Source organism: Mesocricetus auratus, unplaced genomic scaffold (assembly GCF_017639785.1).
Source record: "Mesocricetus auratus isolate SY011 unplaced genomic scaffold, BCM_Maur_2.0 Super-Scaffold_15014, whole genome shotgun sequence".
Taxonomy (NCBI): domain Eukaryota; kingdom Metazoa; phylum Chordata; class Mammalia; order Rodentia; family Cricetidae; genus Mesocricetus; species Mesocricetus auratus.
In genome coordinates, this window is record NW_024429186.1 from 64,243,482 (window position 1) to 64,266,774 (window position 23,293).

The following is a 23,293-nucleotide window of genomic DNA, read 5'->3' on the forward strand; positions in this document are numbered from 1 at the left end:
AATAGTAGGCAATGTATAATCAAAGAAAAGTTCTACCAATAGTTAAAAACCTTATACACATGTAAAAAATATTTTATGAATAGTTTAAAATGTTTTCCCCATTAATATGTACATTTAATCATTGTTTAATGTCTGATAAGTGGTAGAACTCAAAGTGTGTTTATAGACTTTCTTAATAGATCTAAGGAGATTTATGCCCAGTTATTTTCAATCACTCTGGTGATGGGAAAACATACTTGGACTGGGCAATGGTAGCTCATGTCTTTAATCCCAGCACCCAGAAGTCAGAGGCAGGCTGAGTTCAAGGCCAGCCTGAGAGTTTCAGGATAGCCAGGGCTACACAGAGAAAACCTGTCTCAACGAACCTAAAAAAAAGAAAAAGAAAAACACATGATTTTTTTGTTTTTTTTAATCTTGGGGTTAGGGGGCTGGCTCAGTGTCTGGTCCTAACACTTGTATTGGTGATAGTCACCTGTAACTCCCATCCAGGGAGGTTCTTTTTTATAGCTTAAAGTATCAGTTTTAGATTTACTTCAAAGTGGAAATAGAAGAGGGGCTGCATGTTAATTAAAAACATAAACTACACAGTTATTTACTGTCTGGACTGTACATATTTGTATTTTCTTGAAATGGCTGTATTTTAGGAGATTACTTGTTTATAGGAGAACAGTAAAAGAAAAGACATTTAAGTTTATGTGTAGCCTATTAAATCTTGAACAATATGTTCCCTATAAGTACTGGTTATATTTTTCTGAAAATTTTAGTGATGTAAAAGTAGAAATTAATACACATATTTTATAATTTAAGTGTCTTTTAGTGACCATAAATAAATGTCAGATATACAATTAGAAGTCACCTACAATTTTATAGAGACAATCATGGTTAACATATGTATTTATACATATAATCTACTTACTTAAGCATTTGTTAAGCACCTGTTTTGCTAAATCTTGACACATAGCCATTTCTGTTTTCTTTATCTAAAGTTGCTCGAATTTTAACTTTTAGTCCAAATGATAAACATCTCAGAAATTTTATTTGTGTGAAATGGGATTATTTGTTTAATAATGGTATGTGCAAATGATTTTAGTCCTTTGTTCAGAGACTTCTGACTGTAGAGTTTTAAAGAGGACTTGATCTGTGAGTGACAACTTACTTATCACTTGACCTTTATTTTCTTTTTAAATGGAAATTACCAAGAAAGCCTCAGTGTCAAAGGAGACTGATACTTTGAGCATGTTAAATTCTTGGTGATCTAAGAAGTTTTTATATAAAAGCAAAAAGGTTCTATGCAGTGTTTCTAAAATTTATCTATTTAGCAGCTATCATGTTAATTTTTTTTCTGAAACTGAAAGCATACATGTAAAAAAGACTACCTTTATTTTTAATTCATTTATTCAAGTTTTTAAATGGGAAATTTTTCGACTGAAATTAAAGAGTCTTAAACATTCTCCAGAATCTTATCGTATGAAACCACTGCTTTAAAAAGATGCTTAAGTCTTGTTCAAACACTGTTATTTAATTAGGCAATAAAATTTTATGTCCTTTACATAAGTACTAGTGGGTATGTCATTTGCCATTTTCTCATAGAGATAGGTGGCATTTTAAGAATGTTCACTTATTTTTTTCAACTCTTTGAAACTATAATCTCTGGACTTATTAGTTTCACAAAATATAATTCATTTCTGAATGTTGGTATTTACAGACAAGGGTTAAAGTGTTATTATTTTCACAAGGTGAAACTAGTTAAAAATTTATGCCATGGTTAATAAATAGGTTTGTGTAATTCTGCTTTGGTGATCAGAATTACCATATGGAATTTCATGGTGTTGTGGTTTCACATTGTTTGGAATCAGTTTGGAATCAACTTTTTTGTGCATGTTTGTGTTTTCTTTTAGGAAAAAAAAAGTTCCCATAATTGATTCAACTTCATTTCTTGGTATCCCCCTCCCCTAGATTTTTTTTAAAACAGGATTAATATATAGAAGATTATCCTGCCTCTTCCCTTTTGCTCTTACCTATTTCTTATAAGCAATATCAAATCATCTGTTACTTACCAGGCAAGTCCCAGGATGTTTTTGTGCACATATGCATCCACCAACCTGTTCTTTGCACCGCCTTAGTTTACTTTTGCTTTCTAGATTTGAGGTTATCTCGTTTCTTTGTTTTTCTTTGCTTTTTCACTCCACTCTTTGCTACTGTTCTTACAGCCATCCACAGCTTCGTTCTTGCTACACAGGACTGTTAGAAAAATTGGTCATTATAATTAATTTTTTCCCTTGTAAGTTTTTGTGCCACTTAAGTTGTAAGGTTTTATTCTTTTTTTTTTATCTGTGGTTGTAAAACATACTTCTTGTAAGATGTGTTAAGTTGTCCTAAAGTAAGTAATTGACAGCCTGAAGCATTAGTGTCATTAAAATGATTGTATGAGCTGGTCTTGAGGTGCAAGCCCATGAGCACAGCAAGTCTGAGACAGAAGAAGGATCATGAGTCTGGGCTAGCTGGTGCTGTGTTCTAAGACACTGTCCTCACAGAAGAGATCACTTCAAATGACTCAGGTCACACTATTCTACTCACAGTATTTAGTAAGTGGACAGGATTCCTGATACAGCATAGTTTTCAGGAAACATTATGACTCAAGCATATTAAAAATTAATAAATACTAATACTGTGCTACAATTGAAAATTTAACAATTCATCAAAATGTTAATGTTAGTTAGTTTCAAGTACAAGAATTTAGTAAATTAATATCTTTTTACATACCAAGTCCTTACTATAGAGCAAAAGTCATAACAATTGCAAAGAAGAATCGAGGTACAGGAACTCTTTGAATTTCTTCTCTCTGCTGTTCACACATGAGACGTTGTTATGCTTGCTTTACAGATCAATCTAGAGGGGCAGGAAGGCCTTTCCATGATTGAATGAGGCCTGCGGCGCTTTTGAGACTTAAAAAACAGCAGTGCTAGCCAGGCGTTGGTGGCGCGCGCCTTTAATCCCAGCACTCGGGAGGCAGAGGCAGGCAGATCTCTGTGAGTTCGAGGCCAGCCTGGTCTACAAAAGCTAGTTCCAGGACAGCCTCCAAAACAACACAGAGAAACCCTGCCTCAAAAAACAAAAACAAAACAAAAGAAAAACAAACAAAAAAAGCAGTGCTTAGTTAACAAAATTTAGAACTACAATCTTTTTATTCAGTGTAACTTATTTAAAATCTAAGTGTTTGGGTATATTTTTTATTTATTAAGAGGACTCTAAAACAGTCTATAACAGTTACATTTAATAACAATAATAAGATTGCCTTTAAATTAAATACATGAAAACCTTCAAATAACGAAGTAATTCTAAGAAAATTATTTTTATACTGTCTTTTTAAAAAGACTTTTTTAGTTTACTCTGAGTAGATTTGTTTTCTCAGGCATAAGTATTTACTTACACATTGCTGAAAACACATAAAAGATGGTACACCTATGAAGCAATGTGTGTTTTAACTTCTTTGTGCTTGTCAGTGTTTTTCCCTTAAAAAATATCAGCTCAAATCAAGACTTCAGTGGAATTTGAATTTTCTTATTTATTTTTATTCTATTATTTTGCTAATCTTTAGTTGTAGTCCAGTGGAAAAAGGTAATGAGATGTTGAACTGTTGGGAGGGGATGGAGACAGAGGTGGTGGTTTTTGAATGCTTTGTGTGAATTACTTGAGACATTGTGTTTGGGAACTATATGTATGACATTGGACTAGAATGCCTTTCTATCATAGTACAATTATCCTGTGCATGCAGAGCTAGTGTGACAGGGGTGCATGACTAATTTCATCAATGAAATGGCACTGACATATAATAGCTTGCACTCTATTAAAATCGCATGCAGTTCATTTGTTTGCTTATATGATGCTGGCTGAATACTTTTTATTAACATTTTTATAAAGATGCAGTGATCTGTTTTTAATAGATTTCTAATGTTAGTTCAGTGATGAAAGAATATTCCTCGATTTTGTGATACATAAAAATGAAAGATTGTTTACCTGTGGATGTTATTAAATGCTTAGGAATTTAAGGACATTGAGTTGAGTTGTGAGTTACAAACTGAGACTGCACCTTTAAAGTATTTTGAGTATATGTTATCACAATATCTTTATTATGATGATGTAAAGCTTTAACAGTTTACTGCCAACAGCTTGCATTGCCAACTGCTGATTTTTTTTCTTTCAATAATATGCTGCATGTAGATAAAGATGACCTCTCCCCAACTGCTGAGGTTTGGGATGTAGACCAGGTACTAATAAGTAAACTGAAGGAACAGTACAAGAAGGAACGAAAGGGGAAGAAAGGGGTGAAGAGTAAGTGCAGATTATCACTATTATCATTTTTGTATGCTGATATTAAGAAAAAAGTTTTTTGATGCAATTTTATTTTTTCTGTCATAAAGGGAGCAACTAACTTTAAACTTTGTCTGTTGTGTCATTGAAATTTAGGATGGGTTATTGGCCAAGTAGAAAATTACTTACTTTAACTATATAAGATAAAGGTGAAAAGATTTTCAAAAATTTAACAGATTTTTTTTCAAGTGAAAGAGATTATCGGCTTTTGAATTCATAATAATCAAAATTTGCTATTTTCCACACACAGATATTTAAAGGTATTCCTAACCCATAACCAGCATTTATTTGTTTGGGAATCCTTAAGCACAGTGGTAGGTAAACCCTTCCTCTAGCTTTTGCTTTTTGGTCATAATCCAATGACAACTAGTGGCCACAAAAGCTTTTTTTTTTTCTATGTAATGTTTTCTTGACTGTACTACTCGGCAAAGGCCAGTGGTGCAAGAAGTGGTGATAATAGGGTTGTTTGGTCCATAATTGGCTGTCTTTGGGTGCCTGCATGTGTGTTCTCTCACTCTAAAAGTTTAAGTGCAATTCTAGAACTTCCCAGAGAAGTAACTGTCTATTTTGTGAGTCACACTTCAGAGTACCCAGAGGGTATCCTCATTCCTGTGACACTAAAAGGAGAGACTAGGTGGAAATTGTCATTTTGAATTGGCTGTTGACTTCTAGTCTGGCAACCCCGGCCCCTCCAGCCCCCCTCTTTTTGTAAGTGTATCAGGAGTACTTGCTACTCTTTCTTGCAGAGGACCTGGATTGGGTTCTCTCTTGCATGTGGTGACTAACAGCCTGCTATAGTTCGAATCCCAGAGGGACTGGTGCCCCTTTCTGGCCTCAGTGGGTACTGCATCCACATGATGCACAAGCGTAAATGCAGGAGAAACATCCACACACATAAAAATATTAATGAGTCTGGCCAGGCATAGTGACACATACTTTTAATCCCAGCACTCACAAGGCAAAGTAGAGGCAGGCAGATGTCTGTGAATTCAAGGGTAGCCTGATCTACCTGGGGAGCTCTAGGCTAGCCAAGGTTGCATAGTGAGAATTGTCTCAAAAATAAATAAAATAAAAACTAAAAAGAGTAACAAGAATGTCAGGGAAAAAAAGTAGTGTATAACAAACACCAAGACATAGAGGTATTTTTCCAGTTCCTTTTTCTGGTGACAGATACACTAGCTTATAAAATGGCAGGTATATCAGAAATTGTTTTTCCTTCGTTAATGGAGTTTTTGAGTGATTTGATTTATTGTGGAATTAACTGTAGCTTTGAGAATTTCACCTATTAGCCCCTCCACCCCCTTCTTTCTCCTCTCTTCCAAGCTTTATACCTACTAGGCAAGTGCTTTGCCACTAAGTAAATCCCCACCTGACAATTTTCTTTTATAACTTAGTGCTGGTTTGTGTTACTACATGAGAATAAAAGGACAAACTATTGTTAGGATGTTTCAAGCTGTATTATGAACTACTTATATTTAAAAACATTAGGTGGGCCTGTGTTCAGTTTTAACATCATTTAACTATAATGCGTATGTGTTGAGTGTGAAGGTATTATTGCATGGCTAACTTCAATTTACTTGCCTTTAATCCCAGCACTTGGGAGGCAGATGCAGCTGGATCTCTGTGAATTCTAGGCCAGCCTGGTCTACAGAGGGAGTTCCAGGACAGCCAGAGCTACCCTGTCTCAAAAAAACAATAAATAAGTAAAATAACTTATTTTAAAATAGCTTCAAATTGTTTTACATATACCATTTACTGACCTAATCTACTAAAAGTCTTAATGTTGCTCCTAATGTAATATAGAAGTTTCCCTTTTTCTTTATAGACTATGAATAGACATAACTCTTTTTGAAAGTTAGAAATATATGTGACTTCTCAAGATCTTTTTTTTTTTTTTTTTTTTTGGTTTTTACGAGACAGGGTTTCTCTGTATTGTTTCGGAGGCTATCGGTCCAGCCCGGCCTCAAACTCACAGAGATCCGCCTGCCTCTGCCTCCCGAGTGTTGGGATTAAAGGCATGTGCCACCACCGCCCGGCTTTTTTTTTTTTTTTTAAACTGGTACTTATTTTTTAACCTTCCTTTCCCCCAGGTAAGAGTCTCACTATGTATCTCTGGCTGTCCTGAAATTCAACTATGTAGACCAGGCTGGCCTCAAACTCAAAGATCTTCTTGCCTCTGCTTCTTGAGTATATTTATTTATGTGCCTGTAACCCTAACATTTAGAAGCCTGAGACAAGAGCCTTTCAAGCTCAGGGCCAGTGTTGGCTGTATAGGGGAATGTAGACCAGCCTAGCTAGTTATGTAGTGAGACTTTGTTCTTTTGTTTTGTTTAAAGTTTATGAATATAGGGCTGGAGAGGTGGCTCAGAAGTTAAGAGCACTGACTGCTCTTCCAGAGGTCCTGAGTTCAATTCCCAGCAACCACATGGTGGCTCACAACCATCTGTAATGAGATCTGGTGCCCTCTTCTGGTGTGCAGACATACATGGAGGCAGGATGTTGTATTCATAATAAATAAATAAATAAATCTAAAAAATTTATGAATATAAAAGCAGTGAAATTTAACTACTACTGCTGGTCAGAAATTAACTGCATTTGATATTTGCATGTAACAATATTTTCCTAAAACCTTGAAATAATTTTATGTATGAGCCTTTTGTATTTTCCAACAAGAATATCTGTTGTGTCTTAATTTATTGGCTTTTTGTTATTTGTTATAGACATTATATAGATTTAGATATAAGTTTAGATTTTACAAAGATATTTTACATAGGCTTAATTTAAGCATGAAGGTTAAGAGAAAAAGAGGTATCCAGAAATAAAGGAGGATGTACCCAGGAGCAAGTTGTAGGCTTTCTTTTTAAGTGAGTTGTGTTGTTTTGAGGCAGGAGCTCAATCCAATCCACACTGCTTCCGTTGAACTCTATTCCTTCTGCCTCCATTCTTTAGCCTAGTGCTGAGATCATAGATGTGCACCTTCACACTCATCACCTCCATGGGACATAAACTTAGGTTTTTGACACATGCAAATGCTTTACTGCTAAGCTGCATCCTTACCCCTTAAAGTTTCTTGGTTTCTAAAATCTAAAATTTTTGATGCTTGAATAATACTTCATTTTTGTCCATTTAACCTGGTCTCTGTTAGTTAAAGTTGTTTCTGATTTTTAAATACATATGTAAGTATCATCTTTTAAGATTGTCTGTGTAGGGGGACTTAGGAATTCTGTTTCAACAGAGGGTGTCTTAGGGAAATGATTAAAAATTATTTATTTTTCATATTTTCTTCATAGAATTTTTTATAAAATAAAAACTGAATTCACAGTTCAGTGTGAAAATATTAACTGTGAATCTTTCATGTAGATGAAATTTAGGAATAATGGTAGTGTACTAGCTAGAAGATATTTCAAGACCCCTAAGTATAGATACCCAGTACCTTGGAGCACCAAACCTTGCATTTTGTGGGTATGGTTTAAATATGTACACATAGTAGACACTTGCTGGCCAGCTTTCCATCATGCTGAGAAAATGCACAGCGAAAAGGACTAGGAATAATGGTGTACACCTGGGAGTGGAGGAAGTGGGAGACAACACTGTTAAAAAATGTTAATTTCAGTCTGGCAGTGGTGGTTCATGCCTTTAATCCCAGCACTTGGGGAAACAGAGGCAGGTGGTTCTGTAGACCAGGCTGGGCTCGAACTCACAACGATCCACCTCTGCCTCCTGAGTGCTGGGATTAAAGGCATGTGCCACCATTCACTGCCCAGCAGTTTTATACTTTCTAAACAGACCTGAGATAGGCATGGTAACTAATGCCTATCATTTCAGCACTTGGCATGTAAAGAGGCATGATGATCAGAATTACAAAGGCCTGCCTGGGCTACTTGAGATCCTAACTTAAAAATATAAACAAACCAATTGACAGGTTTTTATCTCAGATTAGTTCCCCCTTTCCCACAACCCTACATCCCTTCTTTTCATCATCTCCATTGTCTAGCTGGCTTTACTTTGGCTCCTTCTCTTAACTCTATGCCTAAGGTCATAAATGGAACACATAATCCTTTGCTCCCGGTTACTTCCTCCCACCTTTTCTCATTGTAATCATTTTATCTCATGTCAAGAAGATCTTCTCAGTGCACTTTTAAAGCCATAGTTTCACTTTGTAGTTTTGGTTATTTTTCTTTGATATTGTAGTCTCATATTTATTTAAAACAACAGTGACACGCTGTGAGAAACTCAGTTTTTGTTGTTATTATTGTTTTTAATTAAAGGTAGGTAGCCTGCAAGGACTCGTTTCCTGACTGTTCCCCTATTAGATTATGAAGTTGAACTCTCCCAACGGCATGAGACAGTCACCACCTACATCAGCCGATGCCTGAATGTTGCACTTTAAGTTCTTGGCATACTTTTTACTTCCCCCACAAAGAATTTTCTCTTGCTGAGATACTTTTGGTTATTTGTGTCTGAAGTTATTTATAACAATGTGGAAGGTTTATTTTAATTATAATGATAGTCAGAAAATAAAACTGTTTACCTCCTAACCATTAGTTTTAATAGAGAAAATATTGACGAGGAAAGGACACATTTGAGAAAGTGAAAATGTTAGTTTTAGACTTGAAAAAAGTATGTGAAGGAAGATAAAATTTTTATGTTGCATGTGCATGGATGTAACTAATATAGTAGTCAGTCTTTTGGCAACGCTTTCTATCATGCTACAGTCTATTTTCATTAATGTAAAATCTGGAAGTCACAGTTAAGAGGTCAGTGAATTGTATTTTATAATTAGCACTTAAAAGTTAGAAACCTCCCCCCTCCAATCCCCTCTTTTCAAACAAAAGTTTCTATAGCCTAGGCTGGCCTTGAATTCTGTCTTCCTATTTCTATCTCCAGAGTGCTGTGTTTAACAAGTATATGCCACCACACAAGAAAAATATTTTTCTTTTAAATTCCGGCAATAATTAAGAACCGAGGTTTTGTTGTTGTTATTTGGTTTTTGAGATAGAGTCTGATCTGGAATCAGCTATATATTCCAGGCTAACCTCAAACTTGAATTCTTTTGTCTCAGCCTTTCAGAATTTTAGGTGTGTGTCTTAAACCTGACTCAGCTAATGTTTATGAGAAATTAATGAGATTTTATGCCTTTGAATTAATATTAGGCATAATGTCTCAAACTAATACTACTCCAGCTTTGCCATTCTTGGTAATCATTTAAAATTGTGAAATTATTTAGAATCATTAGTAGGTTTAGGATGAATATAAAGCTGCATTAAGCTTGCACTTTAAGAGGTGGACATAGAGTCAGCGACAGAATCCTGACCCAGCACGTGCAAGCCCTTAGGTTCAGTTCCTAGTGCCTAAATAAACATACTGATTAATTTGAAATTGAAAGATGCTCTGCTTTGCAGAGCAAAGACAGTGATCTCTGGTTGTGAAATCTGCTTCCATCTTTTGACACTTTTTGAGAAACTAGTATTAGAGCAGAGAAGTTTCATCTTCTCCTAAACTTGGCACTGCTACTCAAAGACTGATGTTTAGCTGTAAGTATGTAAAATTAATGTTAATTATGTAATTTTGGGTCCTAAATTTAAGCAGTGACTTTAGTATTTATCTCTGGTCCCTTTTGTATCTCCAAGTCTACTTGTTAAGGAAATTATTTTTATACATTTTATAAAAGAACAAAGCTTTAAATTTTTTCTGTTATTATCACAGTAAAATTATTTATAATATATTAATAAAACCAAATTTTAAGACACATAGACACGTAATAAAATAGGGTAAAATCAATAAAATATTTTCAGAGGAAATAGGTTTAGTTAGAGAAATACATAGAGTTTGAATAGGCCAAATACACTGTACATGAGTGTGTACACATTACATGCATGTGTGAATTTGAGGGGACAGATATACAAATAGAGCAGAGTGTGTGTGTGTGTGTGTGTGTGTGTGTGTGTGTGTGTGTGTGTGTATTGGAGATGATCAAATATAGCAGCATGCATGGCAGAATAATTTTGCTGCACTTTATGGAAAGTTAAGGGAATCTGTATAAAGGGTCAAGGTAAAGGGTGGGATAGAAAAACTCCAATTATGAAGTATGTACAAGGTTAAGTAGACAGTTTCAACAGTCTTGATATAAGAAGTAGTAAGTACTGCTTGGCACTGCTGAGCAAGGACGCAATAGAATAAATTTGCTAATTTGGGAGCCTTAATTTAAGCTGGTAGTATTCAAGTTTGATAGACAGCAGGTGTGGCTTGAAGATTTAAAAATTACAATAAACCATAAGAACAAGAGTCTTTAATAATGTTGAGAAAAAGATGAATCTGAAGAATAATTTAAAGGAAAATTCTTTTGTAAAAAACTGATTCTCTTTATTGTATAAATGATAGGATTCTTTTAACTATCAATATCAATAATGTTAGTATTCATACAGGTCAGGAAGTTATAAAGAAGTATGTGTGAGGAAGATATTTTTCTCTCACATTGAATTTAACTGGTTGTTGGATCTTTAACCAACTTTATTTGTTTAGAAAATTTATGATTGCTTCACTGGCATGAAAAAATGCTCAGTAATCCTGAGTTTCTCCATTATAATTCCTTTGGAAAATTCAGACGATATTACACAAATGCAAAAATTATGTTTTGTAACCATTTTTAGTTAGGAATTACTATAAAATAATGTGCAGAATTTCACTTATTTCCATTACATCTTAGAATTCAGTTGCCTCTCATTCTGTTAGGGATACATAGATAAATGACATTTCCTGTAGACGAGCTGATATTCAGATTCTTGCCAGGAATTATAATAACAAAGCAGCCTAGTTTAGTAGTTAATTTATTAGTATTGGTACTAGTGAATATGAGGTCATGGTGTTTGATCTTGGATTTGTTTTGATTGTGTTATCATATGCTGATTTTTAAATAATTTTTTTCTAAATTATTTTCTGACATTGTTTTTGGTTTTTGAGACAGGGTTTCTCTGTGTAACAATCCTGGCTGTCCTGGAATTCCCTTTGTAGACCAGGCTGTTTTGGAACTCACAGAGATGCCTTTGCCTCCCGGGTGCTGGGATTAAAAGCGTGCAGTACCACCAACTGGCACATCCCCTGACTTAGTTAAAGCTAAGTCTTTGATACTGTGTAGCTCAAAATAACTAATTCTACTATTTCTGAAACTGACAGTTTAAGAGTGTGCCATAACTGCTGAAGCTTTTTGAGTTCTGTATTTTCTGTCGAAATTATCTATGCTGTAGTTACAGTTAAACTTTTCAATTTATGGTCTATGACAGTGTTGACTTTTTCTGTCATTGCAAGAAATTCAAAGAACTTGTGGATAAATCCGCTTCCAAGTTTGGAAAAGTGAAAATTTGATGCAAACAATTCTGAGAAACAAATTTAACAAATTGGGACGAATTGTGTGAGGAGAACCTGATAACCACTACCCTACAGAAACTTCAAATTGGGATAAATTGTGAATGACAATTTGTACTAATGTGGTGGGAAGATACCCATTAAAAACAGCAGGGAAAGTTAATTGTTTGTTGCACCCTCATAAAAGTCATTTCCTATGTATTTCTTTGACATTTTAAAACAATGAATTAAGTTGAAAGGCCCATGTTTTGTTTTATGTGCTTACTAGTAAATATTAGTTTTAAGTGCCAATAATTTCCATTGTTGTAATAGCATTTTCTGTGGCTTGTTTCAGTGTTTATAGTCTATCCAGTGTCCACAAAGAGCCACAAAATTGTTACTATTCAACATATTTAAAAGTTTTTAGTATATTTTGGAAATGGTATATAAAATGATACTTTTTATTAGCCTGTTTTGTTAGTAAATTGGTTTACTAAGGCTGCCCGCAAGTCAAGCGGTAGCTATTAAATGAACCTCTACTGCTGACGTTAATTTACAGGGGTCAACAGGACAAAACTCTGCGACATGATAGCTGATCTGGGAGAGGATGAGCTGCCTCACATCCCTTCAGGAATCATTAATCAGTCTAGGTCAGCCTCTCCTAGAATGACTGATCCTGAAGGTGCAAGAGCAGAGGAAGGTACAGCATTTAGCTATCGTGTTTGTTTGTATTGCTGGGTTCCTTAACTCCAGATCACCTCTTAATACTGCAAATATGCCAGTGTATACAATGCTGAAGATCATCTTATATGATCATTAGAGCTGTTGGGCAAGCTCTTAGTATAATTGCTCAGGGGTGAAACATGTCTTCTAGTTCTTTATATTTGTTTTTGTTTTCATGTTAGATGTAGCTGTTTCCATCATAGGTCAGTTCAGAGTGCCTTCCTTAAATCTAACTATAGCTTACAAATCTAGTATTAGGAAAAGAACGATTTAACTACCATTTAATAGGAGTGCTAGGAGTAACTGTTAATCATTTTAGGATAAGGAACATCATTTTTAAACTTTGTATCAAAAATTCATGACCTAGTAACGGATTTTCTAAAATTTATCTAAACCAGAACTATGTAGGAAGTGAAAATACTCCTGAAGCATTTTGAAATTTATCTAAAGATACATGGATATAGTTGATTATAATTCTAGGTGAAGATACACTTTTAAATAATCTCAACTTTTACCCCAAATTAGTTTAATATGATGTATATATGATAATACATTAATAATTATTTTTGTTCATGCTTACACTTCTTGCTCTGTAAGGGATTTTTCCCATCTTAAATTCTTGTGTACATTTTGTTCTAATTTTTTTCTAGACATATTTTCTTTTTCATAGAAATTTTTAAGGAAAGACTTAAAGAAATCACTTAATAAAACTAATAAAAACGAATGGGAATTAAAATAATCTTTTTTTTTCTGTACTCATTTCCACTGAGCTATTTTCTTGTACTCTTTTCTAAAATATAGATATCAGCTCTACTATTTTTTATTTTTCTAAGTAATGTAGTACAGTTTACTAGCACTTTTGTTACTTACATTTTAGACTGCAGATTTTTCAGTTTAAGGTAAAGTCAGATTAGCGATATGAATCCTTTTAAATGTTCCAAACCAACTTAAGGGAAAAGCTCTACATAAAAGGAATTTAGAGCTCTCTCTGTGAGTTTGTCAAGTGTGTGGCTGTGTTTAAGAGAAAGTTGCTAATCTCTTTCATAGTGGTGTGGGAGAGTGAATGGGCACATTGAAATTCATTACATTTTAAAAGAGTGGCTCTTACTAAAATACGTCATTTAGAGATTGGAAAATTGTAATCTAGTTTATAATCTATTTCAGTGACAACTTGCATTTTGGTGCTTTTGGAAAATTTTCATGTTACATTTCAATTTCTAAAAAGAAAAAACATACCTTTTTTTTAGTGCCAACAACTTTTAAAAACTGTTATTAAAGACAAGATTATGTCATATTTCCACTGGCATAATTGGAATCAACTGTTGGTCGGTGTGCTCTTTAGGTTTGATCAAATTGGAGGAATGGGGCTGGGCTGTATCTCGACATCAGAGAGCTTGTCTAATCATGTGCCATGTCCTGGGGGTAGCAGTGCAGAGTACACACACATGCACACACTCTGGAAGAAAAAGGAAGAGTTTGATATATCAGCTACATGGTTCCTTGGTCATGCTGTCTATCAAACGGAGAATTTATTACAGGACTTTAAAAAGAAACTTCTGGAAAGATTTTATTTTATAGCTGCTAAGATTCTTCAAAAAGACAATTCTGCCTAATAAAAATTTCTATCATTAGAATAAAATTCATGCCTTTGGTTCCAGCACTTGGGAAGGTAGAGCCAGAAGGATCTTGGTGAGTTAGAGGCCAACCTGATCTACACAGCAAGTTCCAGGATGGCCAGGACTATATAAAAAGACCTGGACTATATAAAAGAATGTTTTTTAAAAATCCTTTTTTAATAATTTTACTTTAAGTTGTTGATTATATTTTATGGTGTGTTTTGCTATGGATATATTAACTCAAAATGATCTGTAAGATAGGCATTAATTCTTTAAGCAGAGATAAGTGAGCAAAAAAAATTAAAGATTTACTCTGATTGCTATATGCTGCAATTATGGGAGATAGGGAAAGCAGAAATAATAGCTTAAAAGATTTTATGCATATTTACATATGTAAATAAGCATGAAAAGAGTAGTAAAACTTGTTAGATATATCTATAGAGAAAAGGCAACTAAAGTTGTTGAGCCACTTCTCCTTTTATGCCTGGAAGTTGGTCAGTGGTTGATCACAAATAATCCCACAAAAAGTATTTGTAAAGAAATGAGTTGGTTGGTGATGATAAAGCTATTTTATTGAACTTTTAAGTTTGTATAGTTGCTAGTGGAAGGAATTGTAGCATTTTGTCTTAAATTGTCTTAGAAACAAATTATAAATTTAAATAAAATTTTAGAATGGTAGAAATTATAAGGTAAAATTTACTTACTATCTTTCATGTGATTCTTGAGCTATTGATCTTATAGTTCTTAGCTGCTTCTTGTATTATCAGTAACTATGTACTAAATTGAACAGTACTGTTCAGATTCAAGTATAACCATTGAATGATGGCTTGATAATCATAGTCAATAATAATGATTTGACTGTGAGATACTTAGCATCTCACGAATATTGTATATATTTTATGAAGTTTTCAAATTAGATTAGTTGCTGAATTACACCTTATTTAAGGGACCACTTGAGTCAAATTACACAGAATAAAGAAAAATTAAAAATGAATTTTACTTTGGTAATAGTATATATGAATTGTATGAATTATTTTAGTATTATTAGTGAATTAGTATGTTTCATTATACCTATTTCCTGTCGTATATTAGATATATGCCATTTTAAGTGTCTTTTATAATAGTCTTGAGTTTTTAAATAATTTTTATTAATTGGTTCATGATTTTAAATATTTAGGTTATTTTGTAAGTAGTGTTTCATTCTTGCCATCTTAATGTTACTATTTTGATTGAAGCACATGGTTAAAATTATATTGAATTGCTGCTTACTCTTTTAACTATCTGTTATAGTCATTCAAATGATTGCATTTTAATTTGCACTACAGTATCACTATAGAAAGTTGTAATAATGCCCAAGACCCAGATGAGATGACTAAGTGAAGCTTTCCTTTCCGTTTTTATTGATATTGAAGTACCCAGTCTGATCGGAAACCTAAAGTTCTTCAATTAATGTAATTTAGTTTCTTACTTTAGCAACATTATAATGTAAAAAAGAGGGCATTAAAATGAAGCCATAGGGAAAGTTTTAAGGTTGGAAGGCAATCCCTTTAGGACACTGTCATCTTTCCCTGGACCATCTCTGGCACTAACTGACAAGCTTGTATCTCAGAGTGTCTGTAGTAACTTACTGACTTAAAAACAAAACCAAAAAAACCCTGCTATCTGAGCTACTCTAAGGTTGATAAACAACTGTTCCCCATTAAGTGGCTGATAATCTGATTATTTAATCAAAAATTGTCCTGCTAAAATTTACCGAGATGGTAAGGGATCTAAATAGACAAGATTTTGTGTTCTGCTTCCTCCCTGGGATAATTATACAGTGTTTATTCAGTCTGTGGAAGATAGCTACTACATTGTAATTTCAGGACATTTGTTTATTTCTCCTCAGTAGTAGGATTTCTTTTGTGTGTGGAAGTGGGAAGTAGAATTTATACTATTGCTGAATTTTGTAACTGTTTCATACTTAAATTCCCCACAATATTGTATTGTACTGTATGATTTTTCAGCATTTAAGAAGCGGTTTTGTTCTTTATAGCTGAACCAATAACGTTTCCATCTGGAGGAGGCAAGTCATTTATTATGGGTTCTGATGATGTTTTGTTAAGTGTACTGGGCCTTGGAGACCTTGCAGACTTGACGGTAACAAATGATGCAGACTATAGTTATGATGTAAGTGCAGTTTTATTTTTAATTTTTTAATGATTTAATAGAAGGCTCCTTATTCTTTGGTATCATTTATAACAGAATTAATGTCAAGGTGCATGGAAAACATAAGTTTAAGTGTGTTGATGTGTTGATTTGAAGTAACATGTAATTTTGCTTTTAAGTTTTTTTCTTTGTGGTGTATAAATCTTTCTTAGGAATTTTGGTGGAATAGGTAAGAGTTTGGGGTTATTACCTTAAAATATTGGTTGATAAATATACCTTGAGTAGTTAACTCTTATTAGTTAAAGCCATATTTTGGTGTTGACAAAATAAACACTATAGAAATCAGGTTTTTGCCATCAGGCTAAGTCTTAAAAGCCATGTTTTGTTTTTGAGCTCTTATTTGTCAGTCACAACAAAGTTAGCTTGTATCATTTCCTAGATGTTTAGCTTCACTTGAGGGCTTGAAAAAAAAAGACGGGAAGAACTGTGTTAGTATTAGACAGTTGTTGGTTAAATATTTTCTAAGCATAAACATTCAATTCAAAGTTAACCATATTTTAGATTTTTTTGCATTCACTTTAGGTTTTCAGCAAATTTCTTTTTTTAACATTAAAGAAATTTAGACTTAAGTTAGGATTTTTTTTTAAAAGATAAATTGCCTTGGTGGGCTGCAGTATTCTTACTAATGATTTTTAAAGCATATTTTAACTGCTTTAGAACTGGTTTAACAGCTTGTCTTTACTGATACAGAAATAAAGGTGAAAAGGTTGAGTTTTATTAATATGAAGGATTAGGAAAAGTGCTTGCTCAAAGCCTTGGGTTTGATTCCTAGCACCACATAATCTTGTACAGAGTAGCTCATTCCTGTAGTCCTAGCATTTGGGAAACAGGGCTAGAAGGATTGGATTGGAAGGTAAGAGTAATTACATAGGAGTTCATGGCCAGTAAGGGCAACATGAAACTCTGAAGGAAATTAAAAAAGAAAAAGATGTAGGAAAATATTCTTAAAGGAGTTTTTAGTTCATTGTTTTAAAAGTCCCTTAACTTTTTGCCTTGGAGTTGTTCATATACTGGTCAGTTTTCCTAAATGGAAACTATTGTGTTTATTTTACCCTTGAGTATTTGGTAATGTTTATATCCCTGTTTTGGTTTTGTGTAAATTATTACGGCAGTGACAGTTTTCTCATCTGTCTCATATGACATTTGGTAGGAGTTTTGGACTTAAAAAAATTTTTATGATTAGGTAAAAACAAATAATAAAGGAACTCTTCTACTTGGGTATTTGAAAGTCTAACGAAATTATTTTTCTGAATTCTTATATAAAGATAGACTTGCTATGAAGTTTTTAAGGTCATTAAAACGGCTCCTGGATATTTTAGTGGGACAGTTTTGTATGTTTTAAACACACCAAAAAGAAAGCAAAAAAGTCCTCATGCCTGCCAGTTCATTACTTTTACCTGTAAACAGTTCACTGTTTCATTTTAGTTGCCGGCCAACAAAGATGCCTTTCGAAAGACTTGGAACCCCAAGTATACACTACGTAGTCATTTTGATGGCGTGAGAGCATTAGCTTTTCATCCTGTAGAACCTGTGCTGGTTACTGCCTCTGAGGACCACACCCTGAAACTTTGGAATTTGCAAAAGACAGTTCCTGCCAAAAAGCAAGTATTTTAATATTGACTGTTTTTTTCTTTTAATTTTGTTCGTACAGATAATTAATTATTCATCTTTACTATTCTTGTGTCTTTAGTACATCTGTATTATCAACTGGTGATTCATGATGGTTTAATGTGTTCTCCTCCCCCATCCCTTTTTTCCCTTTTAGGAGTGCCTCTTTAGATGTAGAACCTATCTACACATTTAGGGCCCACATGTAAGTTTTTTTAAAATAGTACTTAATGAGCAACTACAGTCTCCAAACCTAATTTCTCATATTTGGTGTTAGAGAAGATATATTAGTTGAGCAATACCTTGTTTGATTAATTATATTTGAATGTAATCTAATAGTACTTTTCAGTTGTACATATTTACCTAAAACCACATTAAATGAATAGATTGAGGGATGTGGGGTTGAGTTTCTTCTTAGAATTTATAAGTAATTTTTCCTCTCTTTCTGTAATAGTGGCCCTGTTCTTTCATTAGCTATTAGTTCTAATGGAGAACAGTGTTTTAGTGGTGGTATTGATGCAACCATTCAGTGGTGGAATATGCCTAGTCCTAACGTGGATCCCTATGATACATACGGTAAGTAAAGGGGCACAATGGATCTTTTCAGTGAATGGAGCTGACAGAATTCTGTAATTCAGATGTTATTACAAAGTTGTTCAAACATATAATCTGTCCATTTAATTCTACTTGCTATAAACTTTCTTTATTTAAAAAGACAAATATTGGGCTGGAGAGATGGCTCAGGGGTCAAGAGCACTGGCTGCTTTTCCAGAGGACCCAGGTTCAATTCCTTGTATCCACAATAGCACAGCTGTCTGTAACTCCAGTTCCGGGATATTTAACACCTTCATACAGACATATATGCAGGCGAAACTAAATGCACATACATACATGCATACATACATACATTTTTAAAAGAGAGAAATATGCCATTTTAGTGCTTGAATTAGTATTTTATAATGCCTAAAATATATTTCTTAAATGTTAATTTCAGTTAACAGAAAGAAGAGAGGAGATTTCTTTTTTTTCTCGAGACAGTTTCTCTGTATTGTTTTGGAGGCTGTCTTGGAACTTGCTCTGTAGACCAGGCTGGCCTCAAACTCACAGAGATCTGCCTGCCCTCTGCCTCCCGAGTGCTGGGATTAAAGGCGTGCACCACCAATGCCTGGCCAGAAAGAAGAGGGGAAAATTACTGAAGTAACCCATTTTTTAAACTCAAGAGACAGTATTATAATCCTTATATTAAGTGAAATATATCAGAAACAATATGGATAGAATGGTCAGTGTATAATTCATTAAAATTTCATGGAGGCCCCAAAATTCTTTAATTCAAAATGAAAAGCAAAACAAATCTTTGATTTTTAAAAATGGCACTTTGAGACACTTATTCTTGATTAAAATTTTGTTAACATGTTCAAATACATTAAGTGGGCATTGTTCACCTGGCGTTGGTGGCTCACGCCTTTAATCCTAGCACTCAGGAGGCAGAGGCAGGCGGATCTCAGTGAGTTCAAGGCCAGCCTGGTCTACAGAGTGAGTGCCAGGATAGGCTCCAAAGCTACACAGAGAAATCCTGTCTTGAAAAAAACAAACAAAAAAGTGCATTGTTCATGATTATTTTTAAAAAAGAAAAGAAACCAAATGTTTGAGCTCTTTGTTTTTGGCTAACATATACTTGGTGTCCACATTCCATAATGTAAGGCCTAATGGTGAGTACTTTGTTCAAAGAAACAAGGTGGTGTGAAACAAGCAAGGGGCTAAATGACAATAAAATACGGTACTCTCTCCAAGAATAATCGGTGGATCCTCATATAAATGAGAAGTCAGGAATGGTCTGTCTTTAACAATGATATTCACACTAAAGAAGCCAAAGGGTAAAATAAAAAAAGTTCTAAGCCCAGAGAGGCTTGAATGAAATTGATGGCAGCTGCAGTGACAGGTAAAAAATCAGGAGTTATCTAGGTAAGAGAGTTGACATTGCCAGGTTTAGAGGAGGCTTGCTCAGGAGTCAAACACACTTGCTGTTCTTGTTCAGTGTCCTGGCATCCATAACCTGTGTTCTACGGAACCCAATAGCCTCTTAGGACCCCCACGGCTACCAGCCACATGAAATACACATACTTGTAGGCAAAATACTCATACAGATAAAAATTGTTTTTGCTTTTTTTGTTTTTCCAAGACAGGGTTTGTCTGTAACTGTCCTGGAACTAGCTTTATAGATCAGGCTTGCCTTGGACTCACAGACATCTGCCTATCTCTGCCTCCCAAGACTTCTGGGAATAAAGGTGTGTGCTACCACCATCTAGCTAAAATTGGTTGTTTTAAGGTATTAATTTGGTAGTTTTTACTGTGTGCTCAGGATTGTTCAGACATCACCACTTCGTAATTTCAGAACATTTTCATCACCATTCTATAGAGTTCTGACATTGCAGCTCACTGTGTAAGACAGTAGCACTCACTGGAATCTGGATAGAGTATTCGAGAGAGAGAATGAATATGAATAAGATTACTAAGATATGGGTACATGTGAAGGAATGGATGTGATCAGGTGGTGATACCCTGAGACTCAAGTCTTCTCTAGACCTGACATTGGCTAGAGGAAGGAGGATGTGAGGGAATGGATTCGTGGGTGCTCACCCAAAGAAGAGCCATTCTGAGAAGGGAGCAGACCGCAAATGCTCACGTTGATCACAGGGGTCTTAGATAGCTGGAGTAGTGACCCTGAAGGAGCTGGCATTTAACATTGCTAGACAGGTCTTATGAATGAAAGGCAGTGTTGAAATCAGAAAGAATAAATGTTTTGTATTATCAAAGCACTACTGATTTTAGCATGAGTTGTTTTAGTGTGGTAACGGAGTGATTTGAAGAATACACAGGAAAAGAATGATAATTTTCTTTTCAGCAGTTTTACAAAAGGTGGCCATAAGGATAATGTTTCTGTGGTTTAGAATGAAAGAGTCTGTATAGCACATGCTTTTTTTTTAAAATTGAATTTTAATTTGTTGTGCTAATGATTCCGGGGCAAAGAATTTGCCTAGTAGAAAGTGTGAAAACAGGAAAGTGAGCTTGGTTGAGTTTTAGAATGCACCTGGTAGATTTCACCCTTAATAGGAAGAAGGACAACTTTTTAGTTGAATCTGGAAATAAATAGGTATTAAATGTATTTATATGTATGTGTATATGCATGTCTGTATATGTACGTGTGTGTACAGGTGTACGTGTGGTACACCTGTGGAGGTTAGAGACAGTTTCTAGAAGTCCCCGTTACTGGGTTCCTTGTGGCAAGTGCTGTGGAAGCAAGAAGGTGGGCTTTGACACTGTTTGAAATTGGGTACAAGGTCAGGAGGGGTCCTTTTGAATGCTGCTGCCTTGGTATTGCAAGTTGTACTCATTCACAATAAAGGAAAGTTGGAAACTATGAGCATGAAAAGAGATGGTTATAAATAGGAAGTTACTGGAAATAGAGGATGACCTAATATGGTACTTATTGAGCACTGAGATCTCCTGTTAGTAAGATGTAATAACTCCAACCAGTGGAATGTTATTTGTCAGTAAAAACAAATGAAGTACTGATAGGTGCTACAGAGTGGATGCCCTTAAAAATAAGAAACTGGACACAATGACCCCATTCTGTAGGATTCTGTTCATACCAACATTTTCAGAAAATGGATTTGTGGTCACCTGGAGCTTTAGAAAAGTAAAGTTGGAAGGAAAGTGGCTAGCAAGTAATTAGAATATCCTGAAAGTCACTGGGTGGTGCATACCCTTTCATCCCAGCACTCGGGAGGCAGAGGCAAGTGAATCCCTGAGTTCAAGACCATCCTGGTCTACCAAGTAGGTTCCAGGATAGCCAGGGCTACACAGAGAAACCCTTTTTTCAAAAACCAAAGAATGTAAATGAATGAGTGAATAAATTGATTGATTGCTTAATTAATTAATTAGAATTAAAGTTTCCTGAAAGCACAGTGGGAGTTGCAGTTAGATGAACACACCATTGCCATTTAAGTGAGTAGTATAATTATGTAAATTATATCTCAGTGTGGCTGCAGATTTTTTGTACATAATTTATAGAAATTGTGAATATATGAATAGTATTAGTATTATAATAAAAACAACCACTCATAATTCAGTTCTTAGAAGTATTCAGTGTCAGTGCTTGATTTATCTTCTTGTGGTTTTGTTTTGTTTTGCTTTTTTTTTTTTTTTTTTTGAGACAGGGTCCTATCATATAGCCCTGAGTGTCATTGGACTGTATGTAGACCAGACTGTCTTACAACACATAGAGATTTACTTCCCAGGTGCTGGGGATAAAAGGCATGCACTATCATGCCTGGCATTACATACATGTTTCATTTAATTATGTTGTAAATTTCCTATCATTTGCCAAACTTCTTCCAACTAATGTTTTGTTTGTTTCTTCACAGAGTCAAATGTTCTAGCTGGCACTTTAATTGCTCATACAGATGCAGTCTGGGGTCTTGCCTATAGTGGCATAAAAAATCAGTTACTATCTTGTTCAGCAGATGGCACTATTAGGTTATGGAATCCACAAGAAAAATTGCCATGTGTTTGCACTTACAATGGAGACAAGGGTAAGTCAAATTTTCTTTTTCAGGAGCAGTAGTTGCTTTTTTTTTGTTGTTGTTGCTTGTTGGTTTTTTTGTTTTTTTGTTTTTTTGGAGATGGACAGCAAGACAACATGGCTGATCAAGCTGTCATTTAATGAAAGTTCTGTATAGGCTTAAATAGGGGAAATGAGGTAGGGGGATGGGGCAGGAGACTACAGGACAGTGGGGGAGGAGTCATTGTGTAGTAACCAGGCCACTGATGGTAAGCAGGTAACAGGTGTTGGCTAGGTTAAAGGGTCACAGAGGGAGGGGTTAAAGTGATCTAATTGTGGAATGTTTCCTTCCTGCCATCAGCTATTTCCTGTGAGACCAAGTTTTATTCATTAGGAAGCTGGGGAGGGGACGGACTATTCTTACAAAGGACTGACAGTATTTACAAGAGGTTTTAAATAACAAGGATCGCTCCCTACAATTCCTCCCTTTTTTTCCCAAGTAAGAAGGTGAGCTGTTGACACTATCCCACCGTGAGTGGGAGCAGGGATCCTGGTCCCCATGTACGGTATTGTGACATGTATCCTGGAGCACGATAACTCAGGCTTTGCAGGCAAGCTTGCTTAGGCCTGTCACGATGTCCTTTGTGGAGGGAAGGGTTTTTGACATCGACCTTCATGCAACCAGGTATGCTCCCATGAAGCCCAGGAGAGGCACCTTTTGGTAGCCTCTTCACTGCACTCGCAGGGTGCACCTCAGTGGGAGACGTTTTAATTTTGTCAATAGCAAAAGGAGGTTCCCTGGGAAATGGCCTCCTTGATTGTGGGTTGTCACCTTCTAAAGGCATGACCATGATCCTTGAGGTCA

General features: G+C 35.0%; 1 protein-coding gene across 1 annotated transcript in view; it reads left to right on the forward strand.

Moving 5' to 3' along the window:
- Strn3 (striatin 3) overlaps positions 1 to 23,293 on the forward strand; it is an 81,945-nt gene that overhangs the window by 42,622 nt on the left and 16,030 nt on the right. The window contains 7 exon segments of the mRNA XM_040743121.1: positions 4,222 to 4,332; positions 12,272 to 12,412; positions 16,087 to 16,220; positions 17,685 to 17,860; positions 18,025 to 18,072; positions 18,322 to 18,443; positions 22,292 to 22,459. Of these exon segments, the coding sequence (XP_040599055.1) occupies positions 4,222 to 4,332; positions 12,272 to 12,412; positions 16,087 to 16,220; positions 17,685 to 17,860; positions 18,025 to 18,072; positions 18,322 to 18,443; positions 22,292 to 22,459 (900 nt within the window).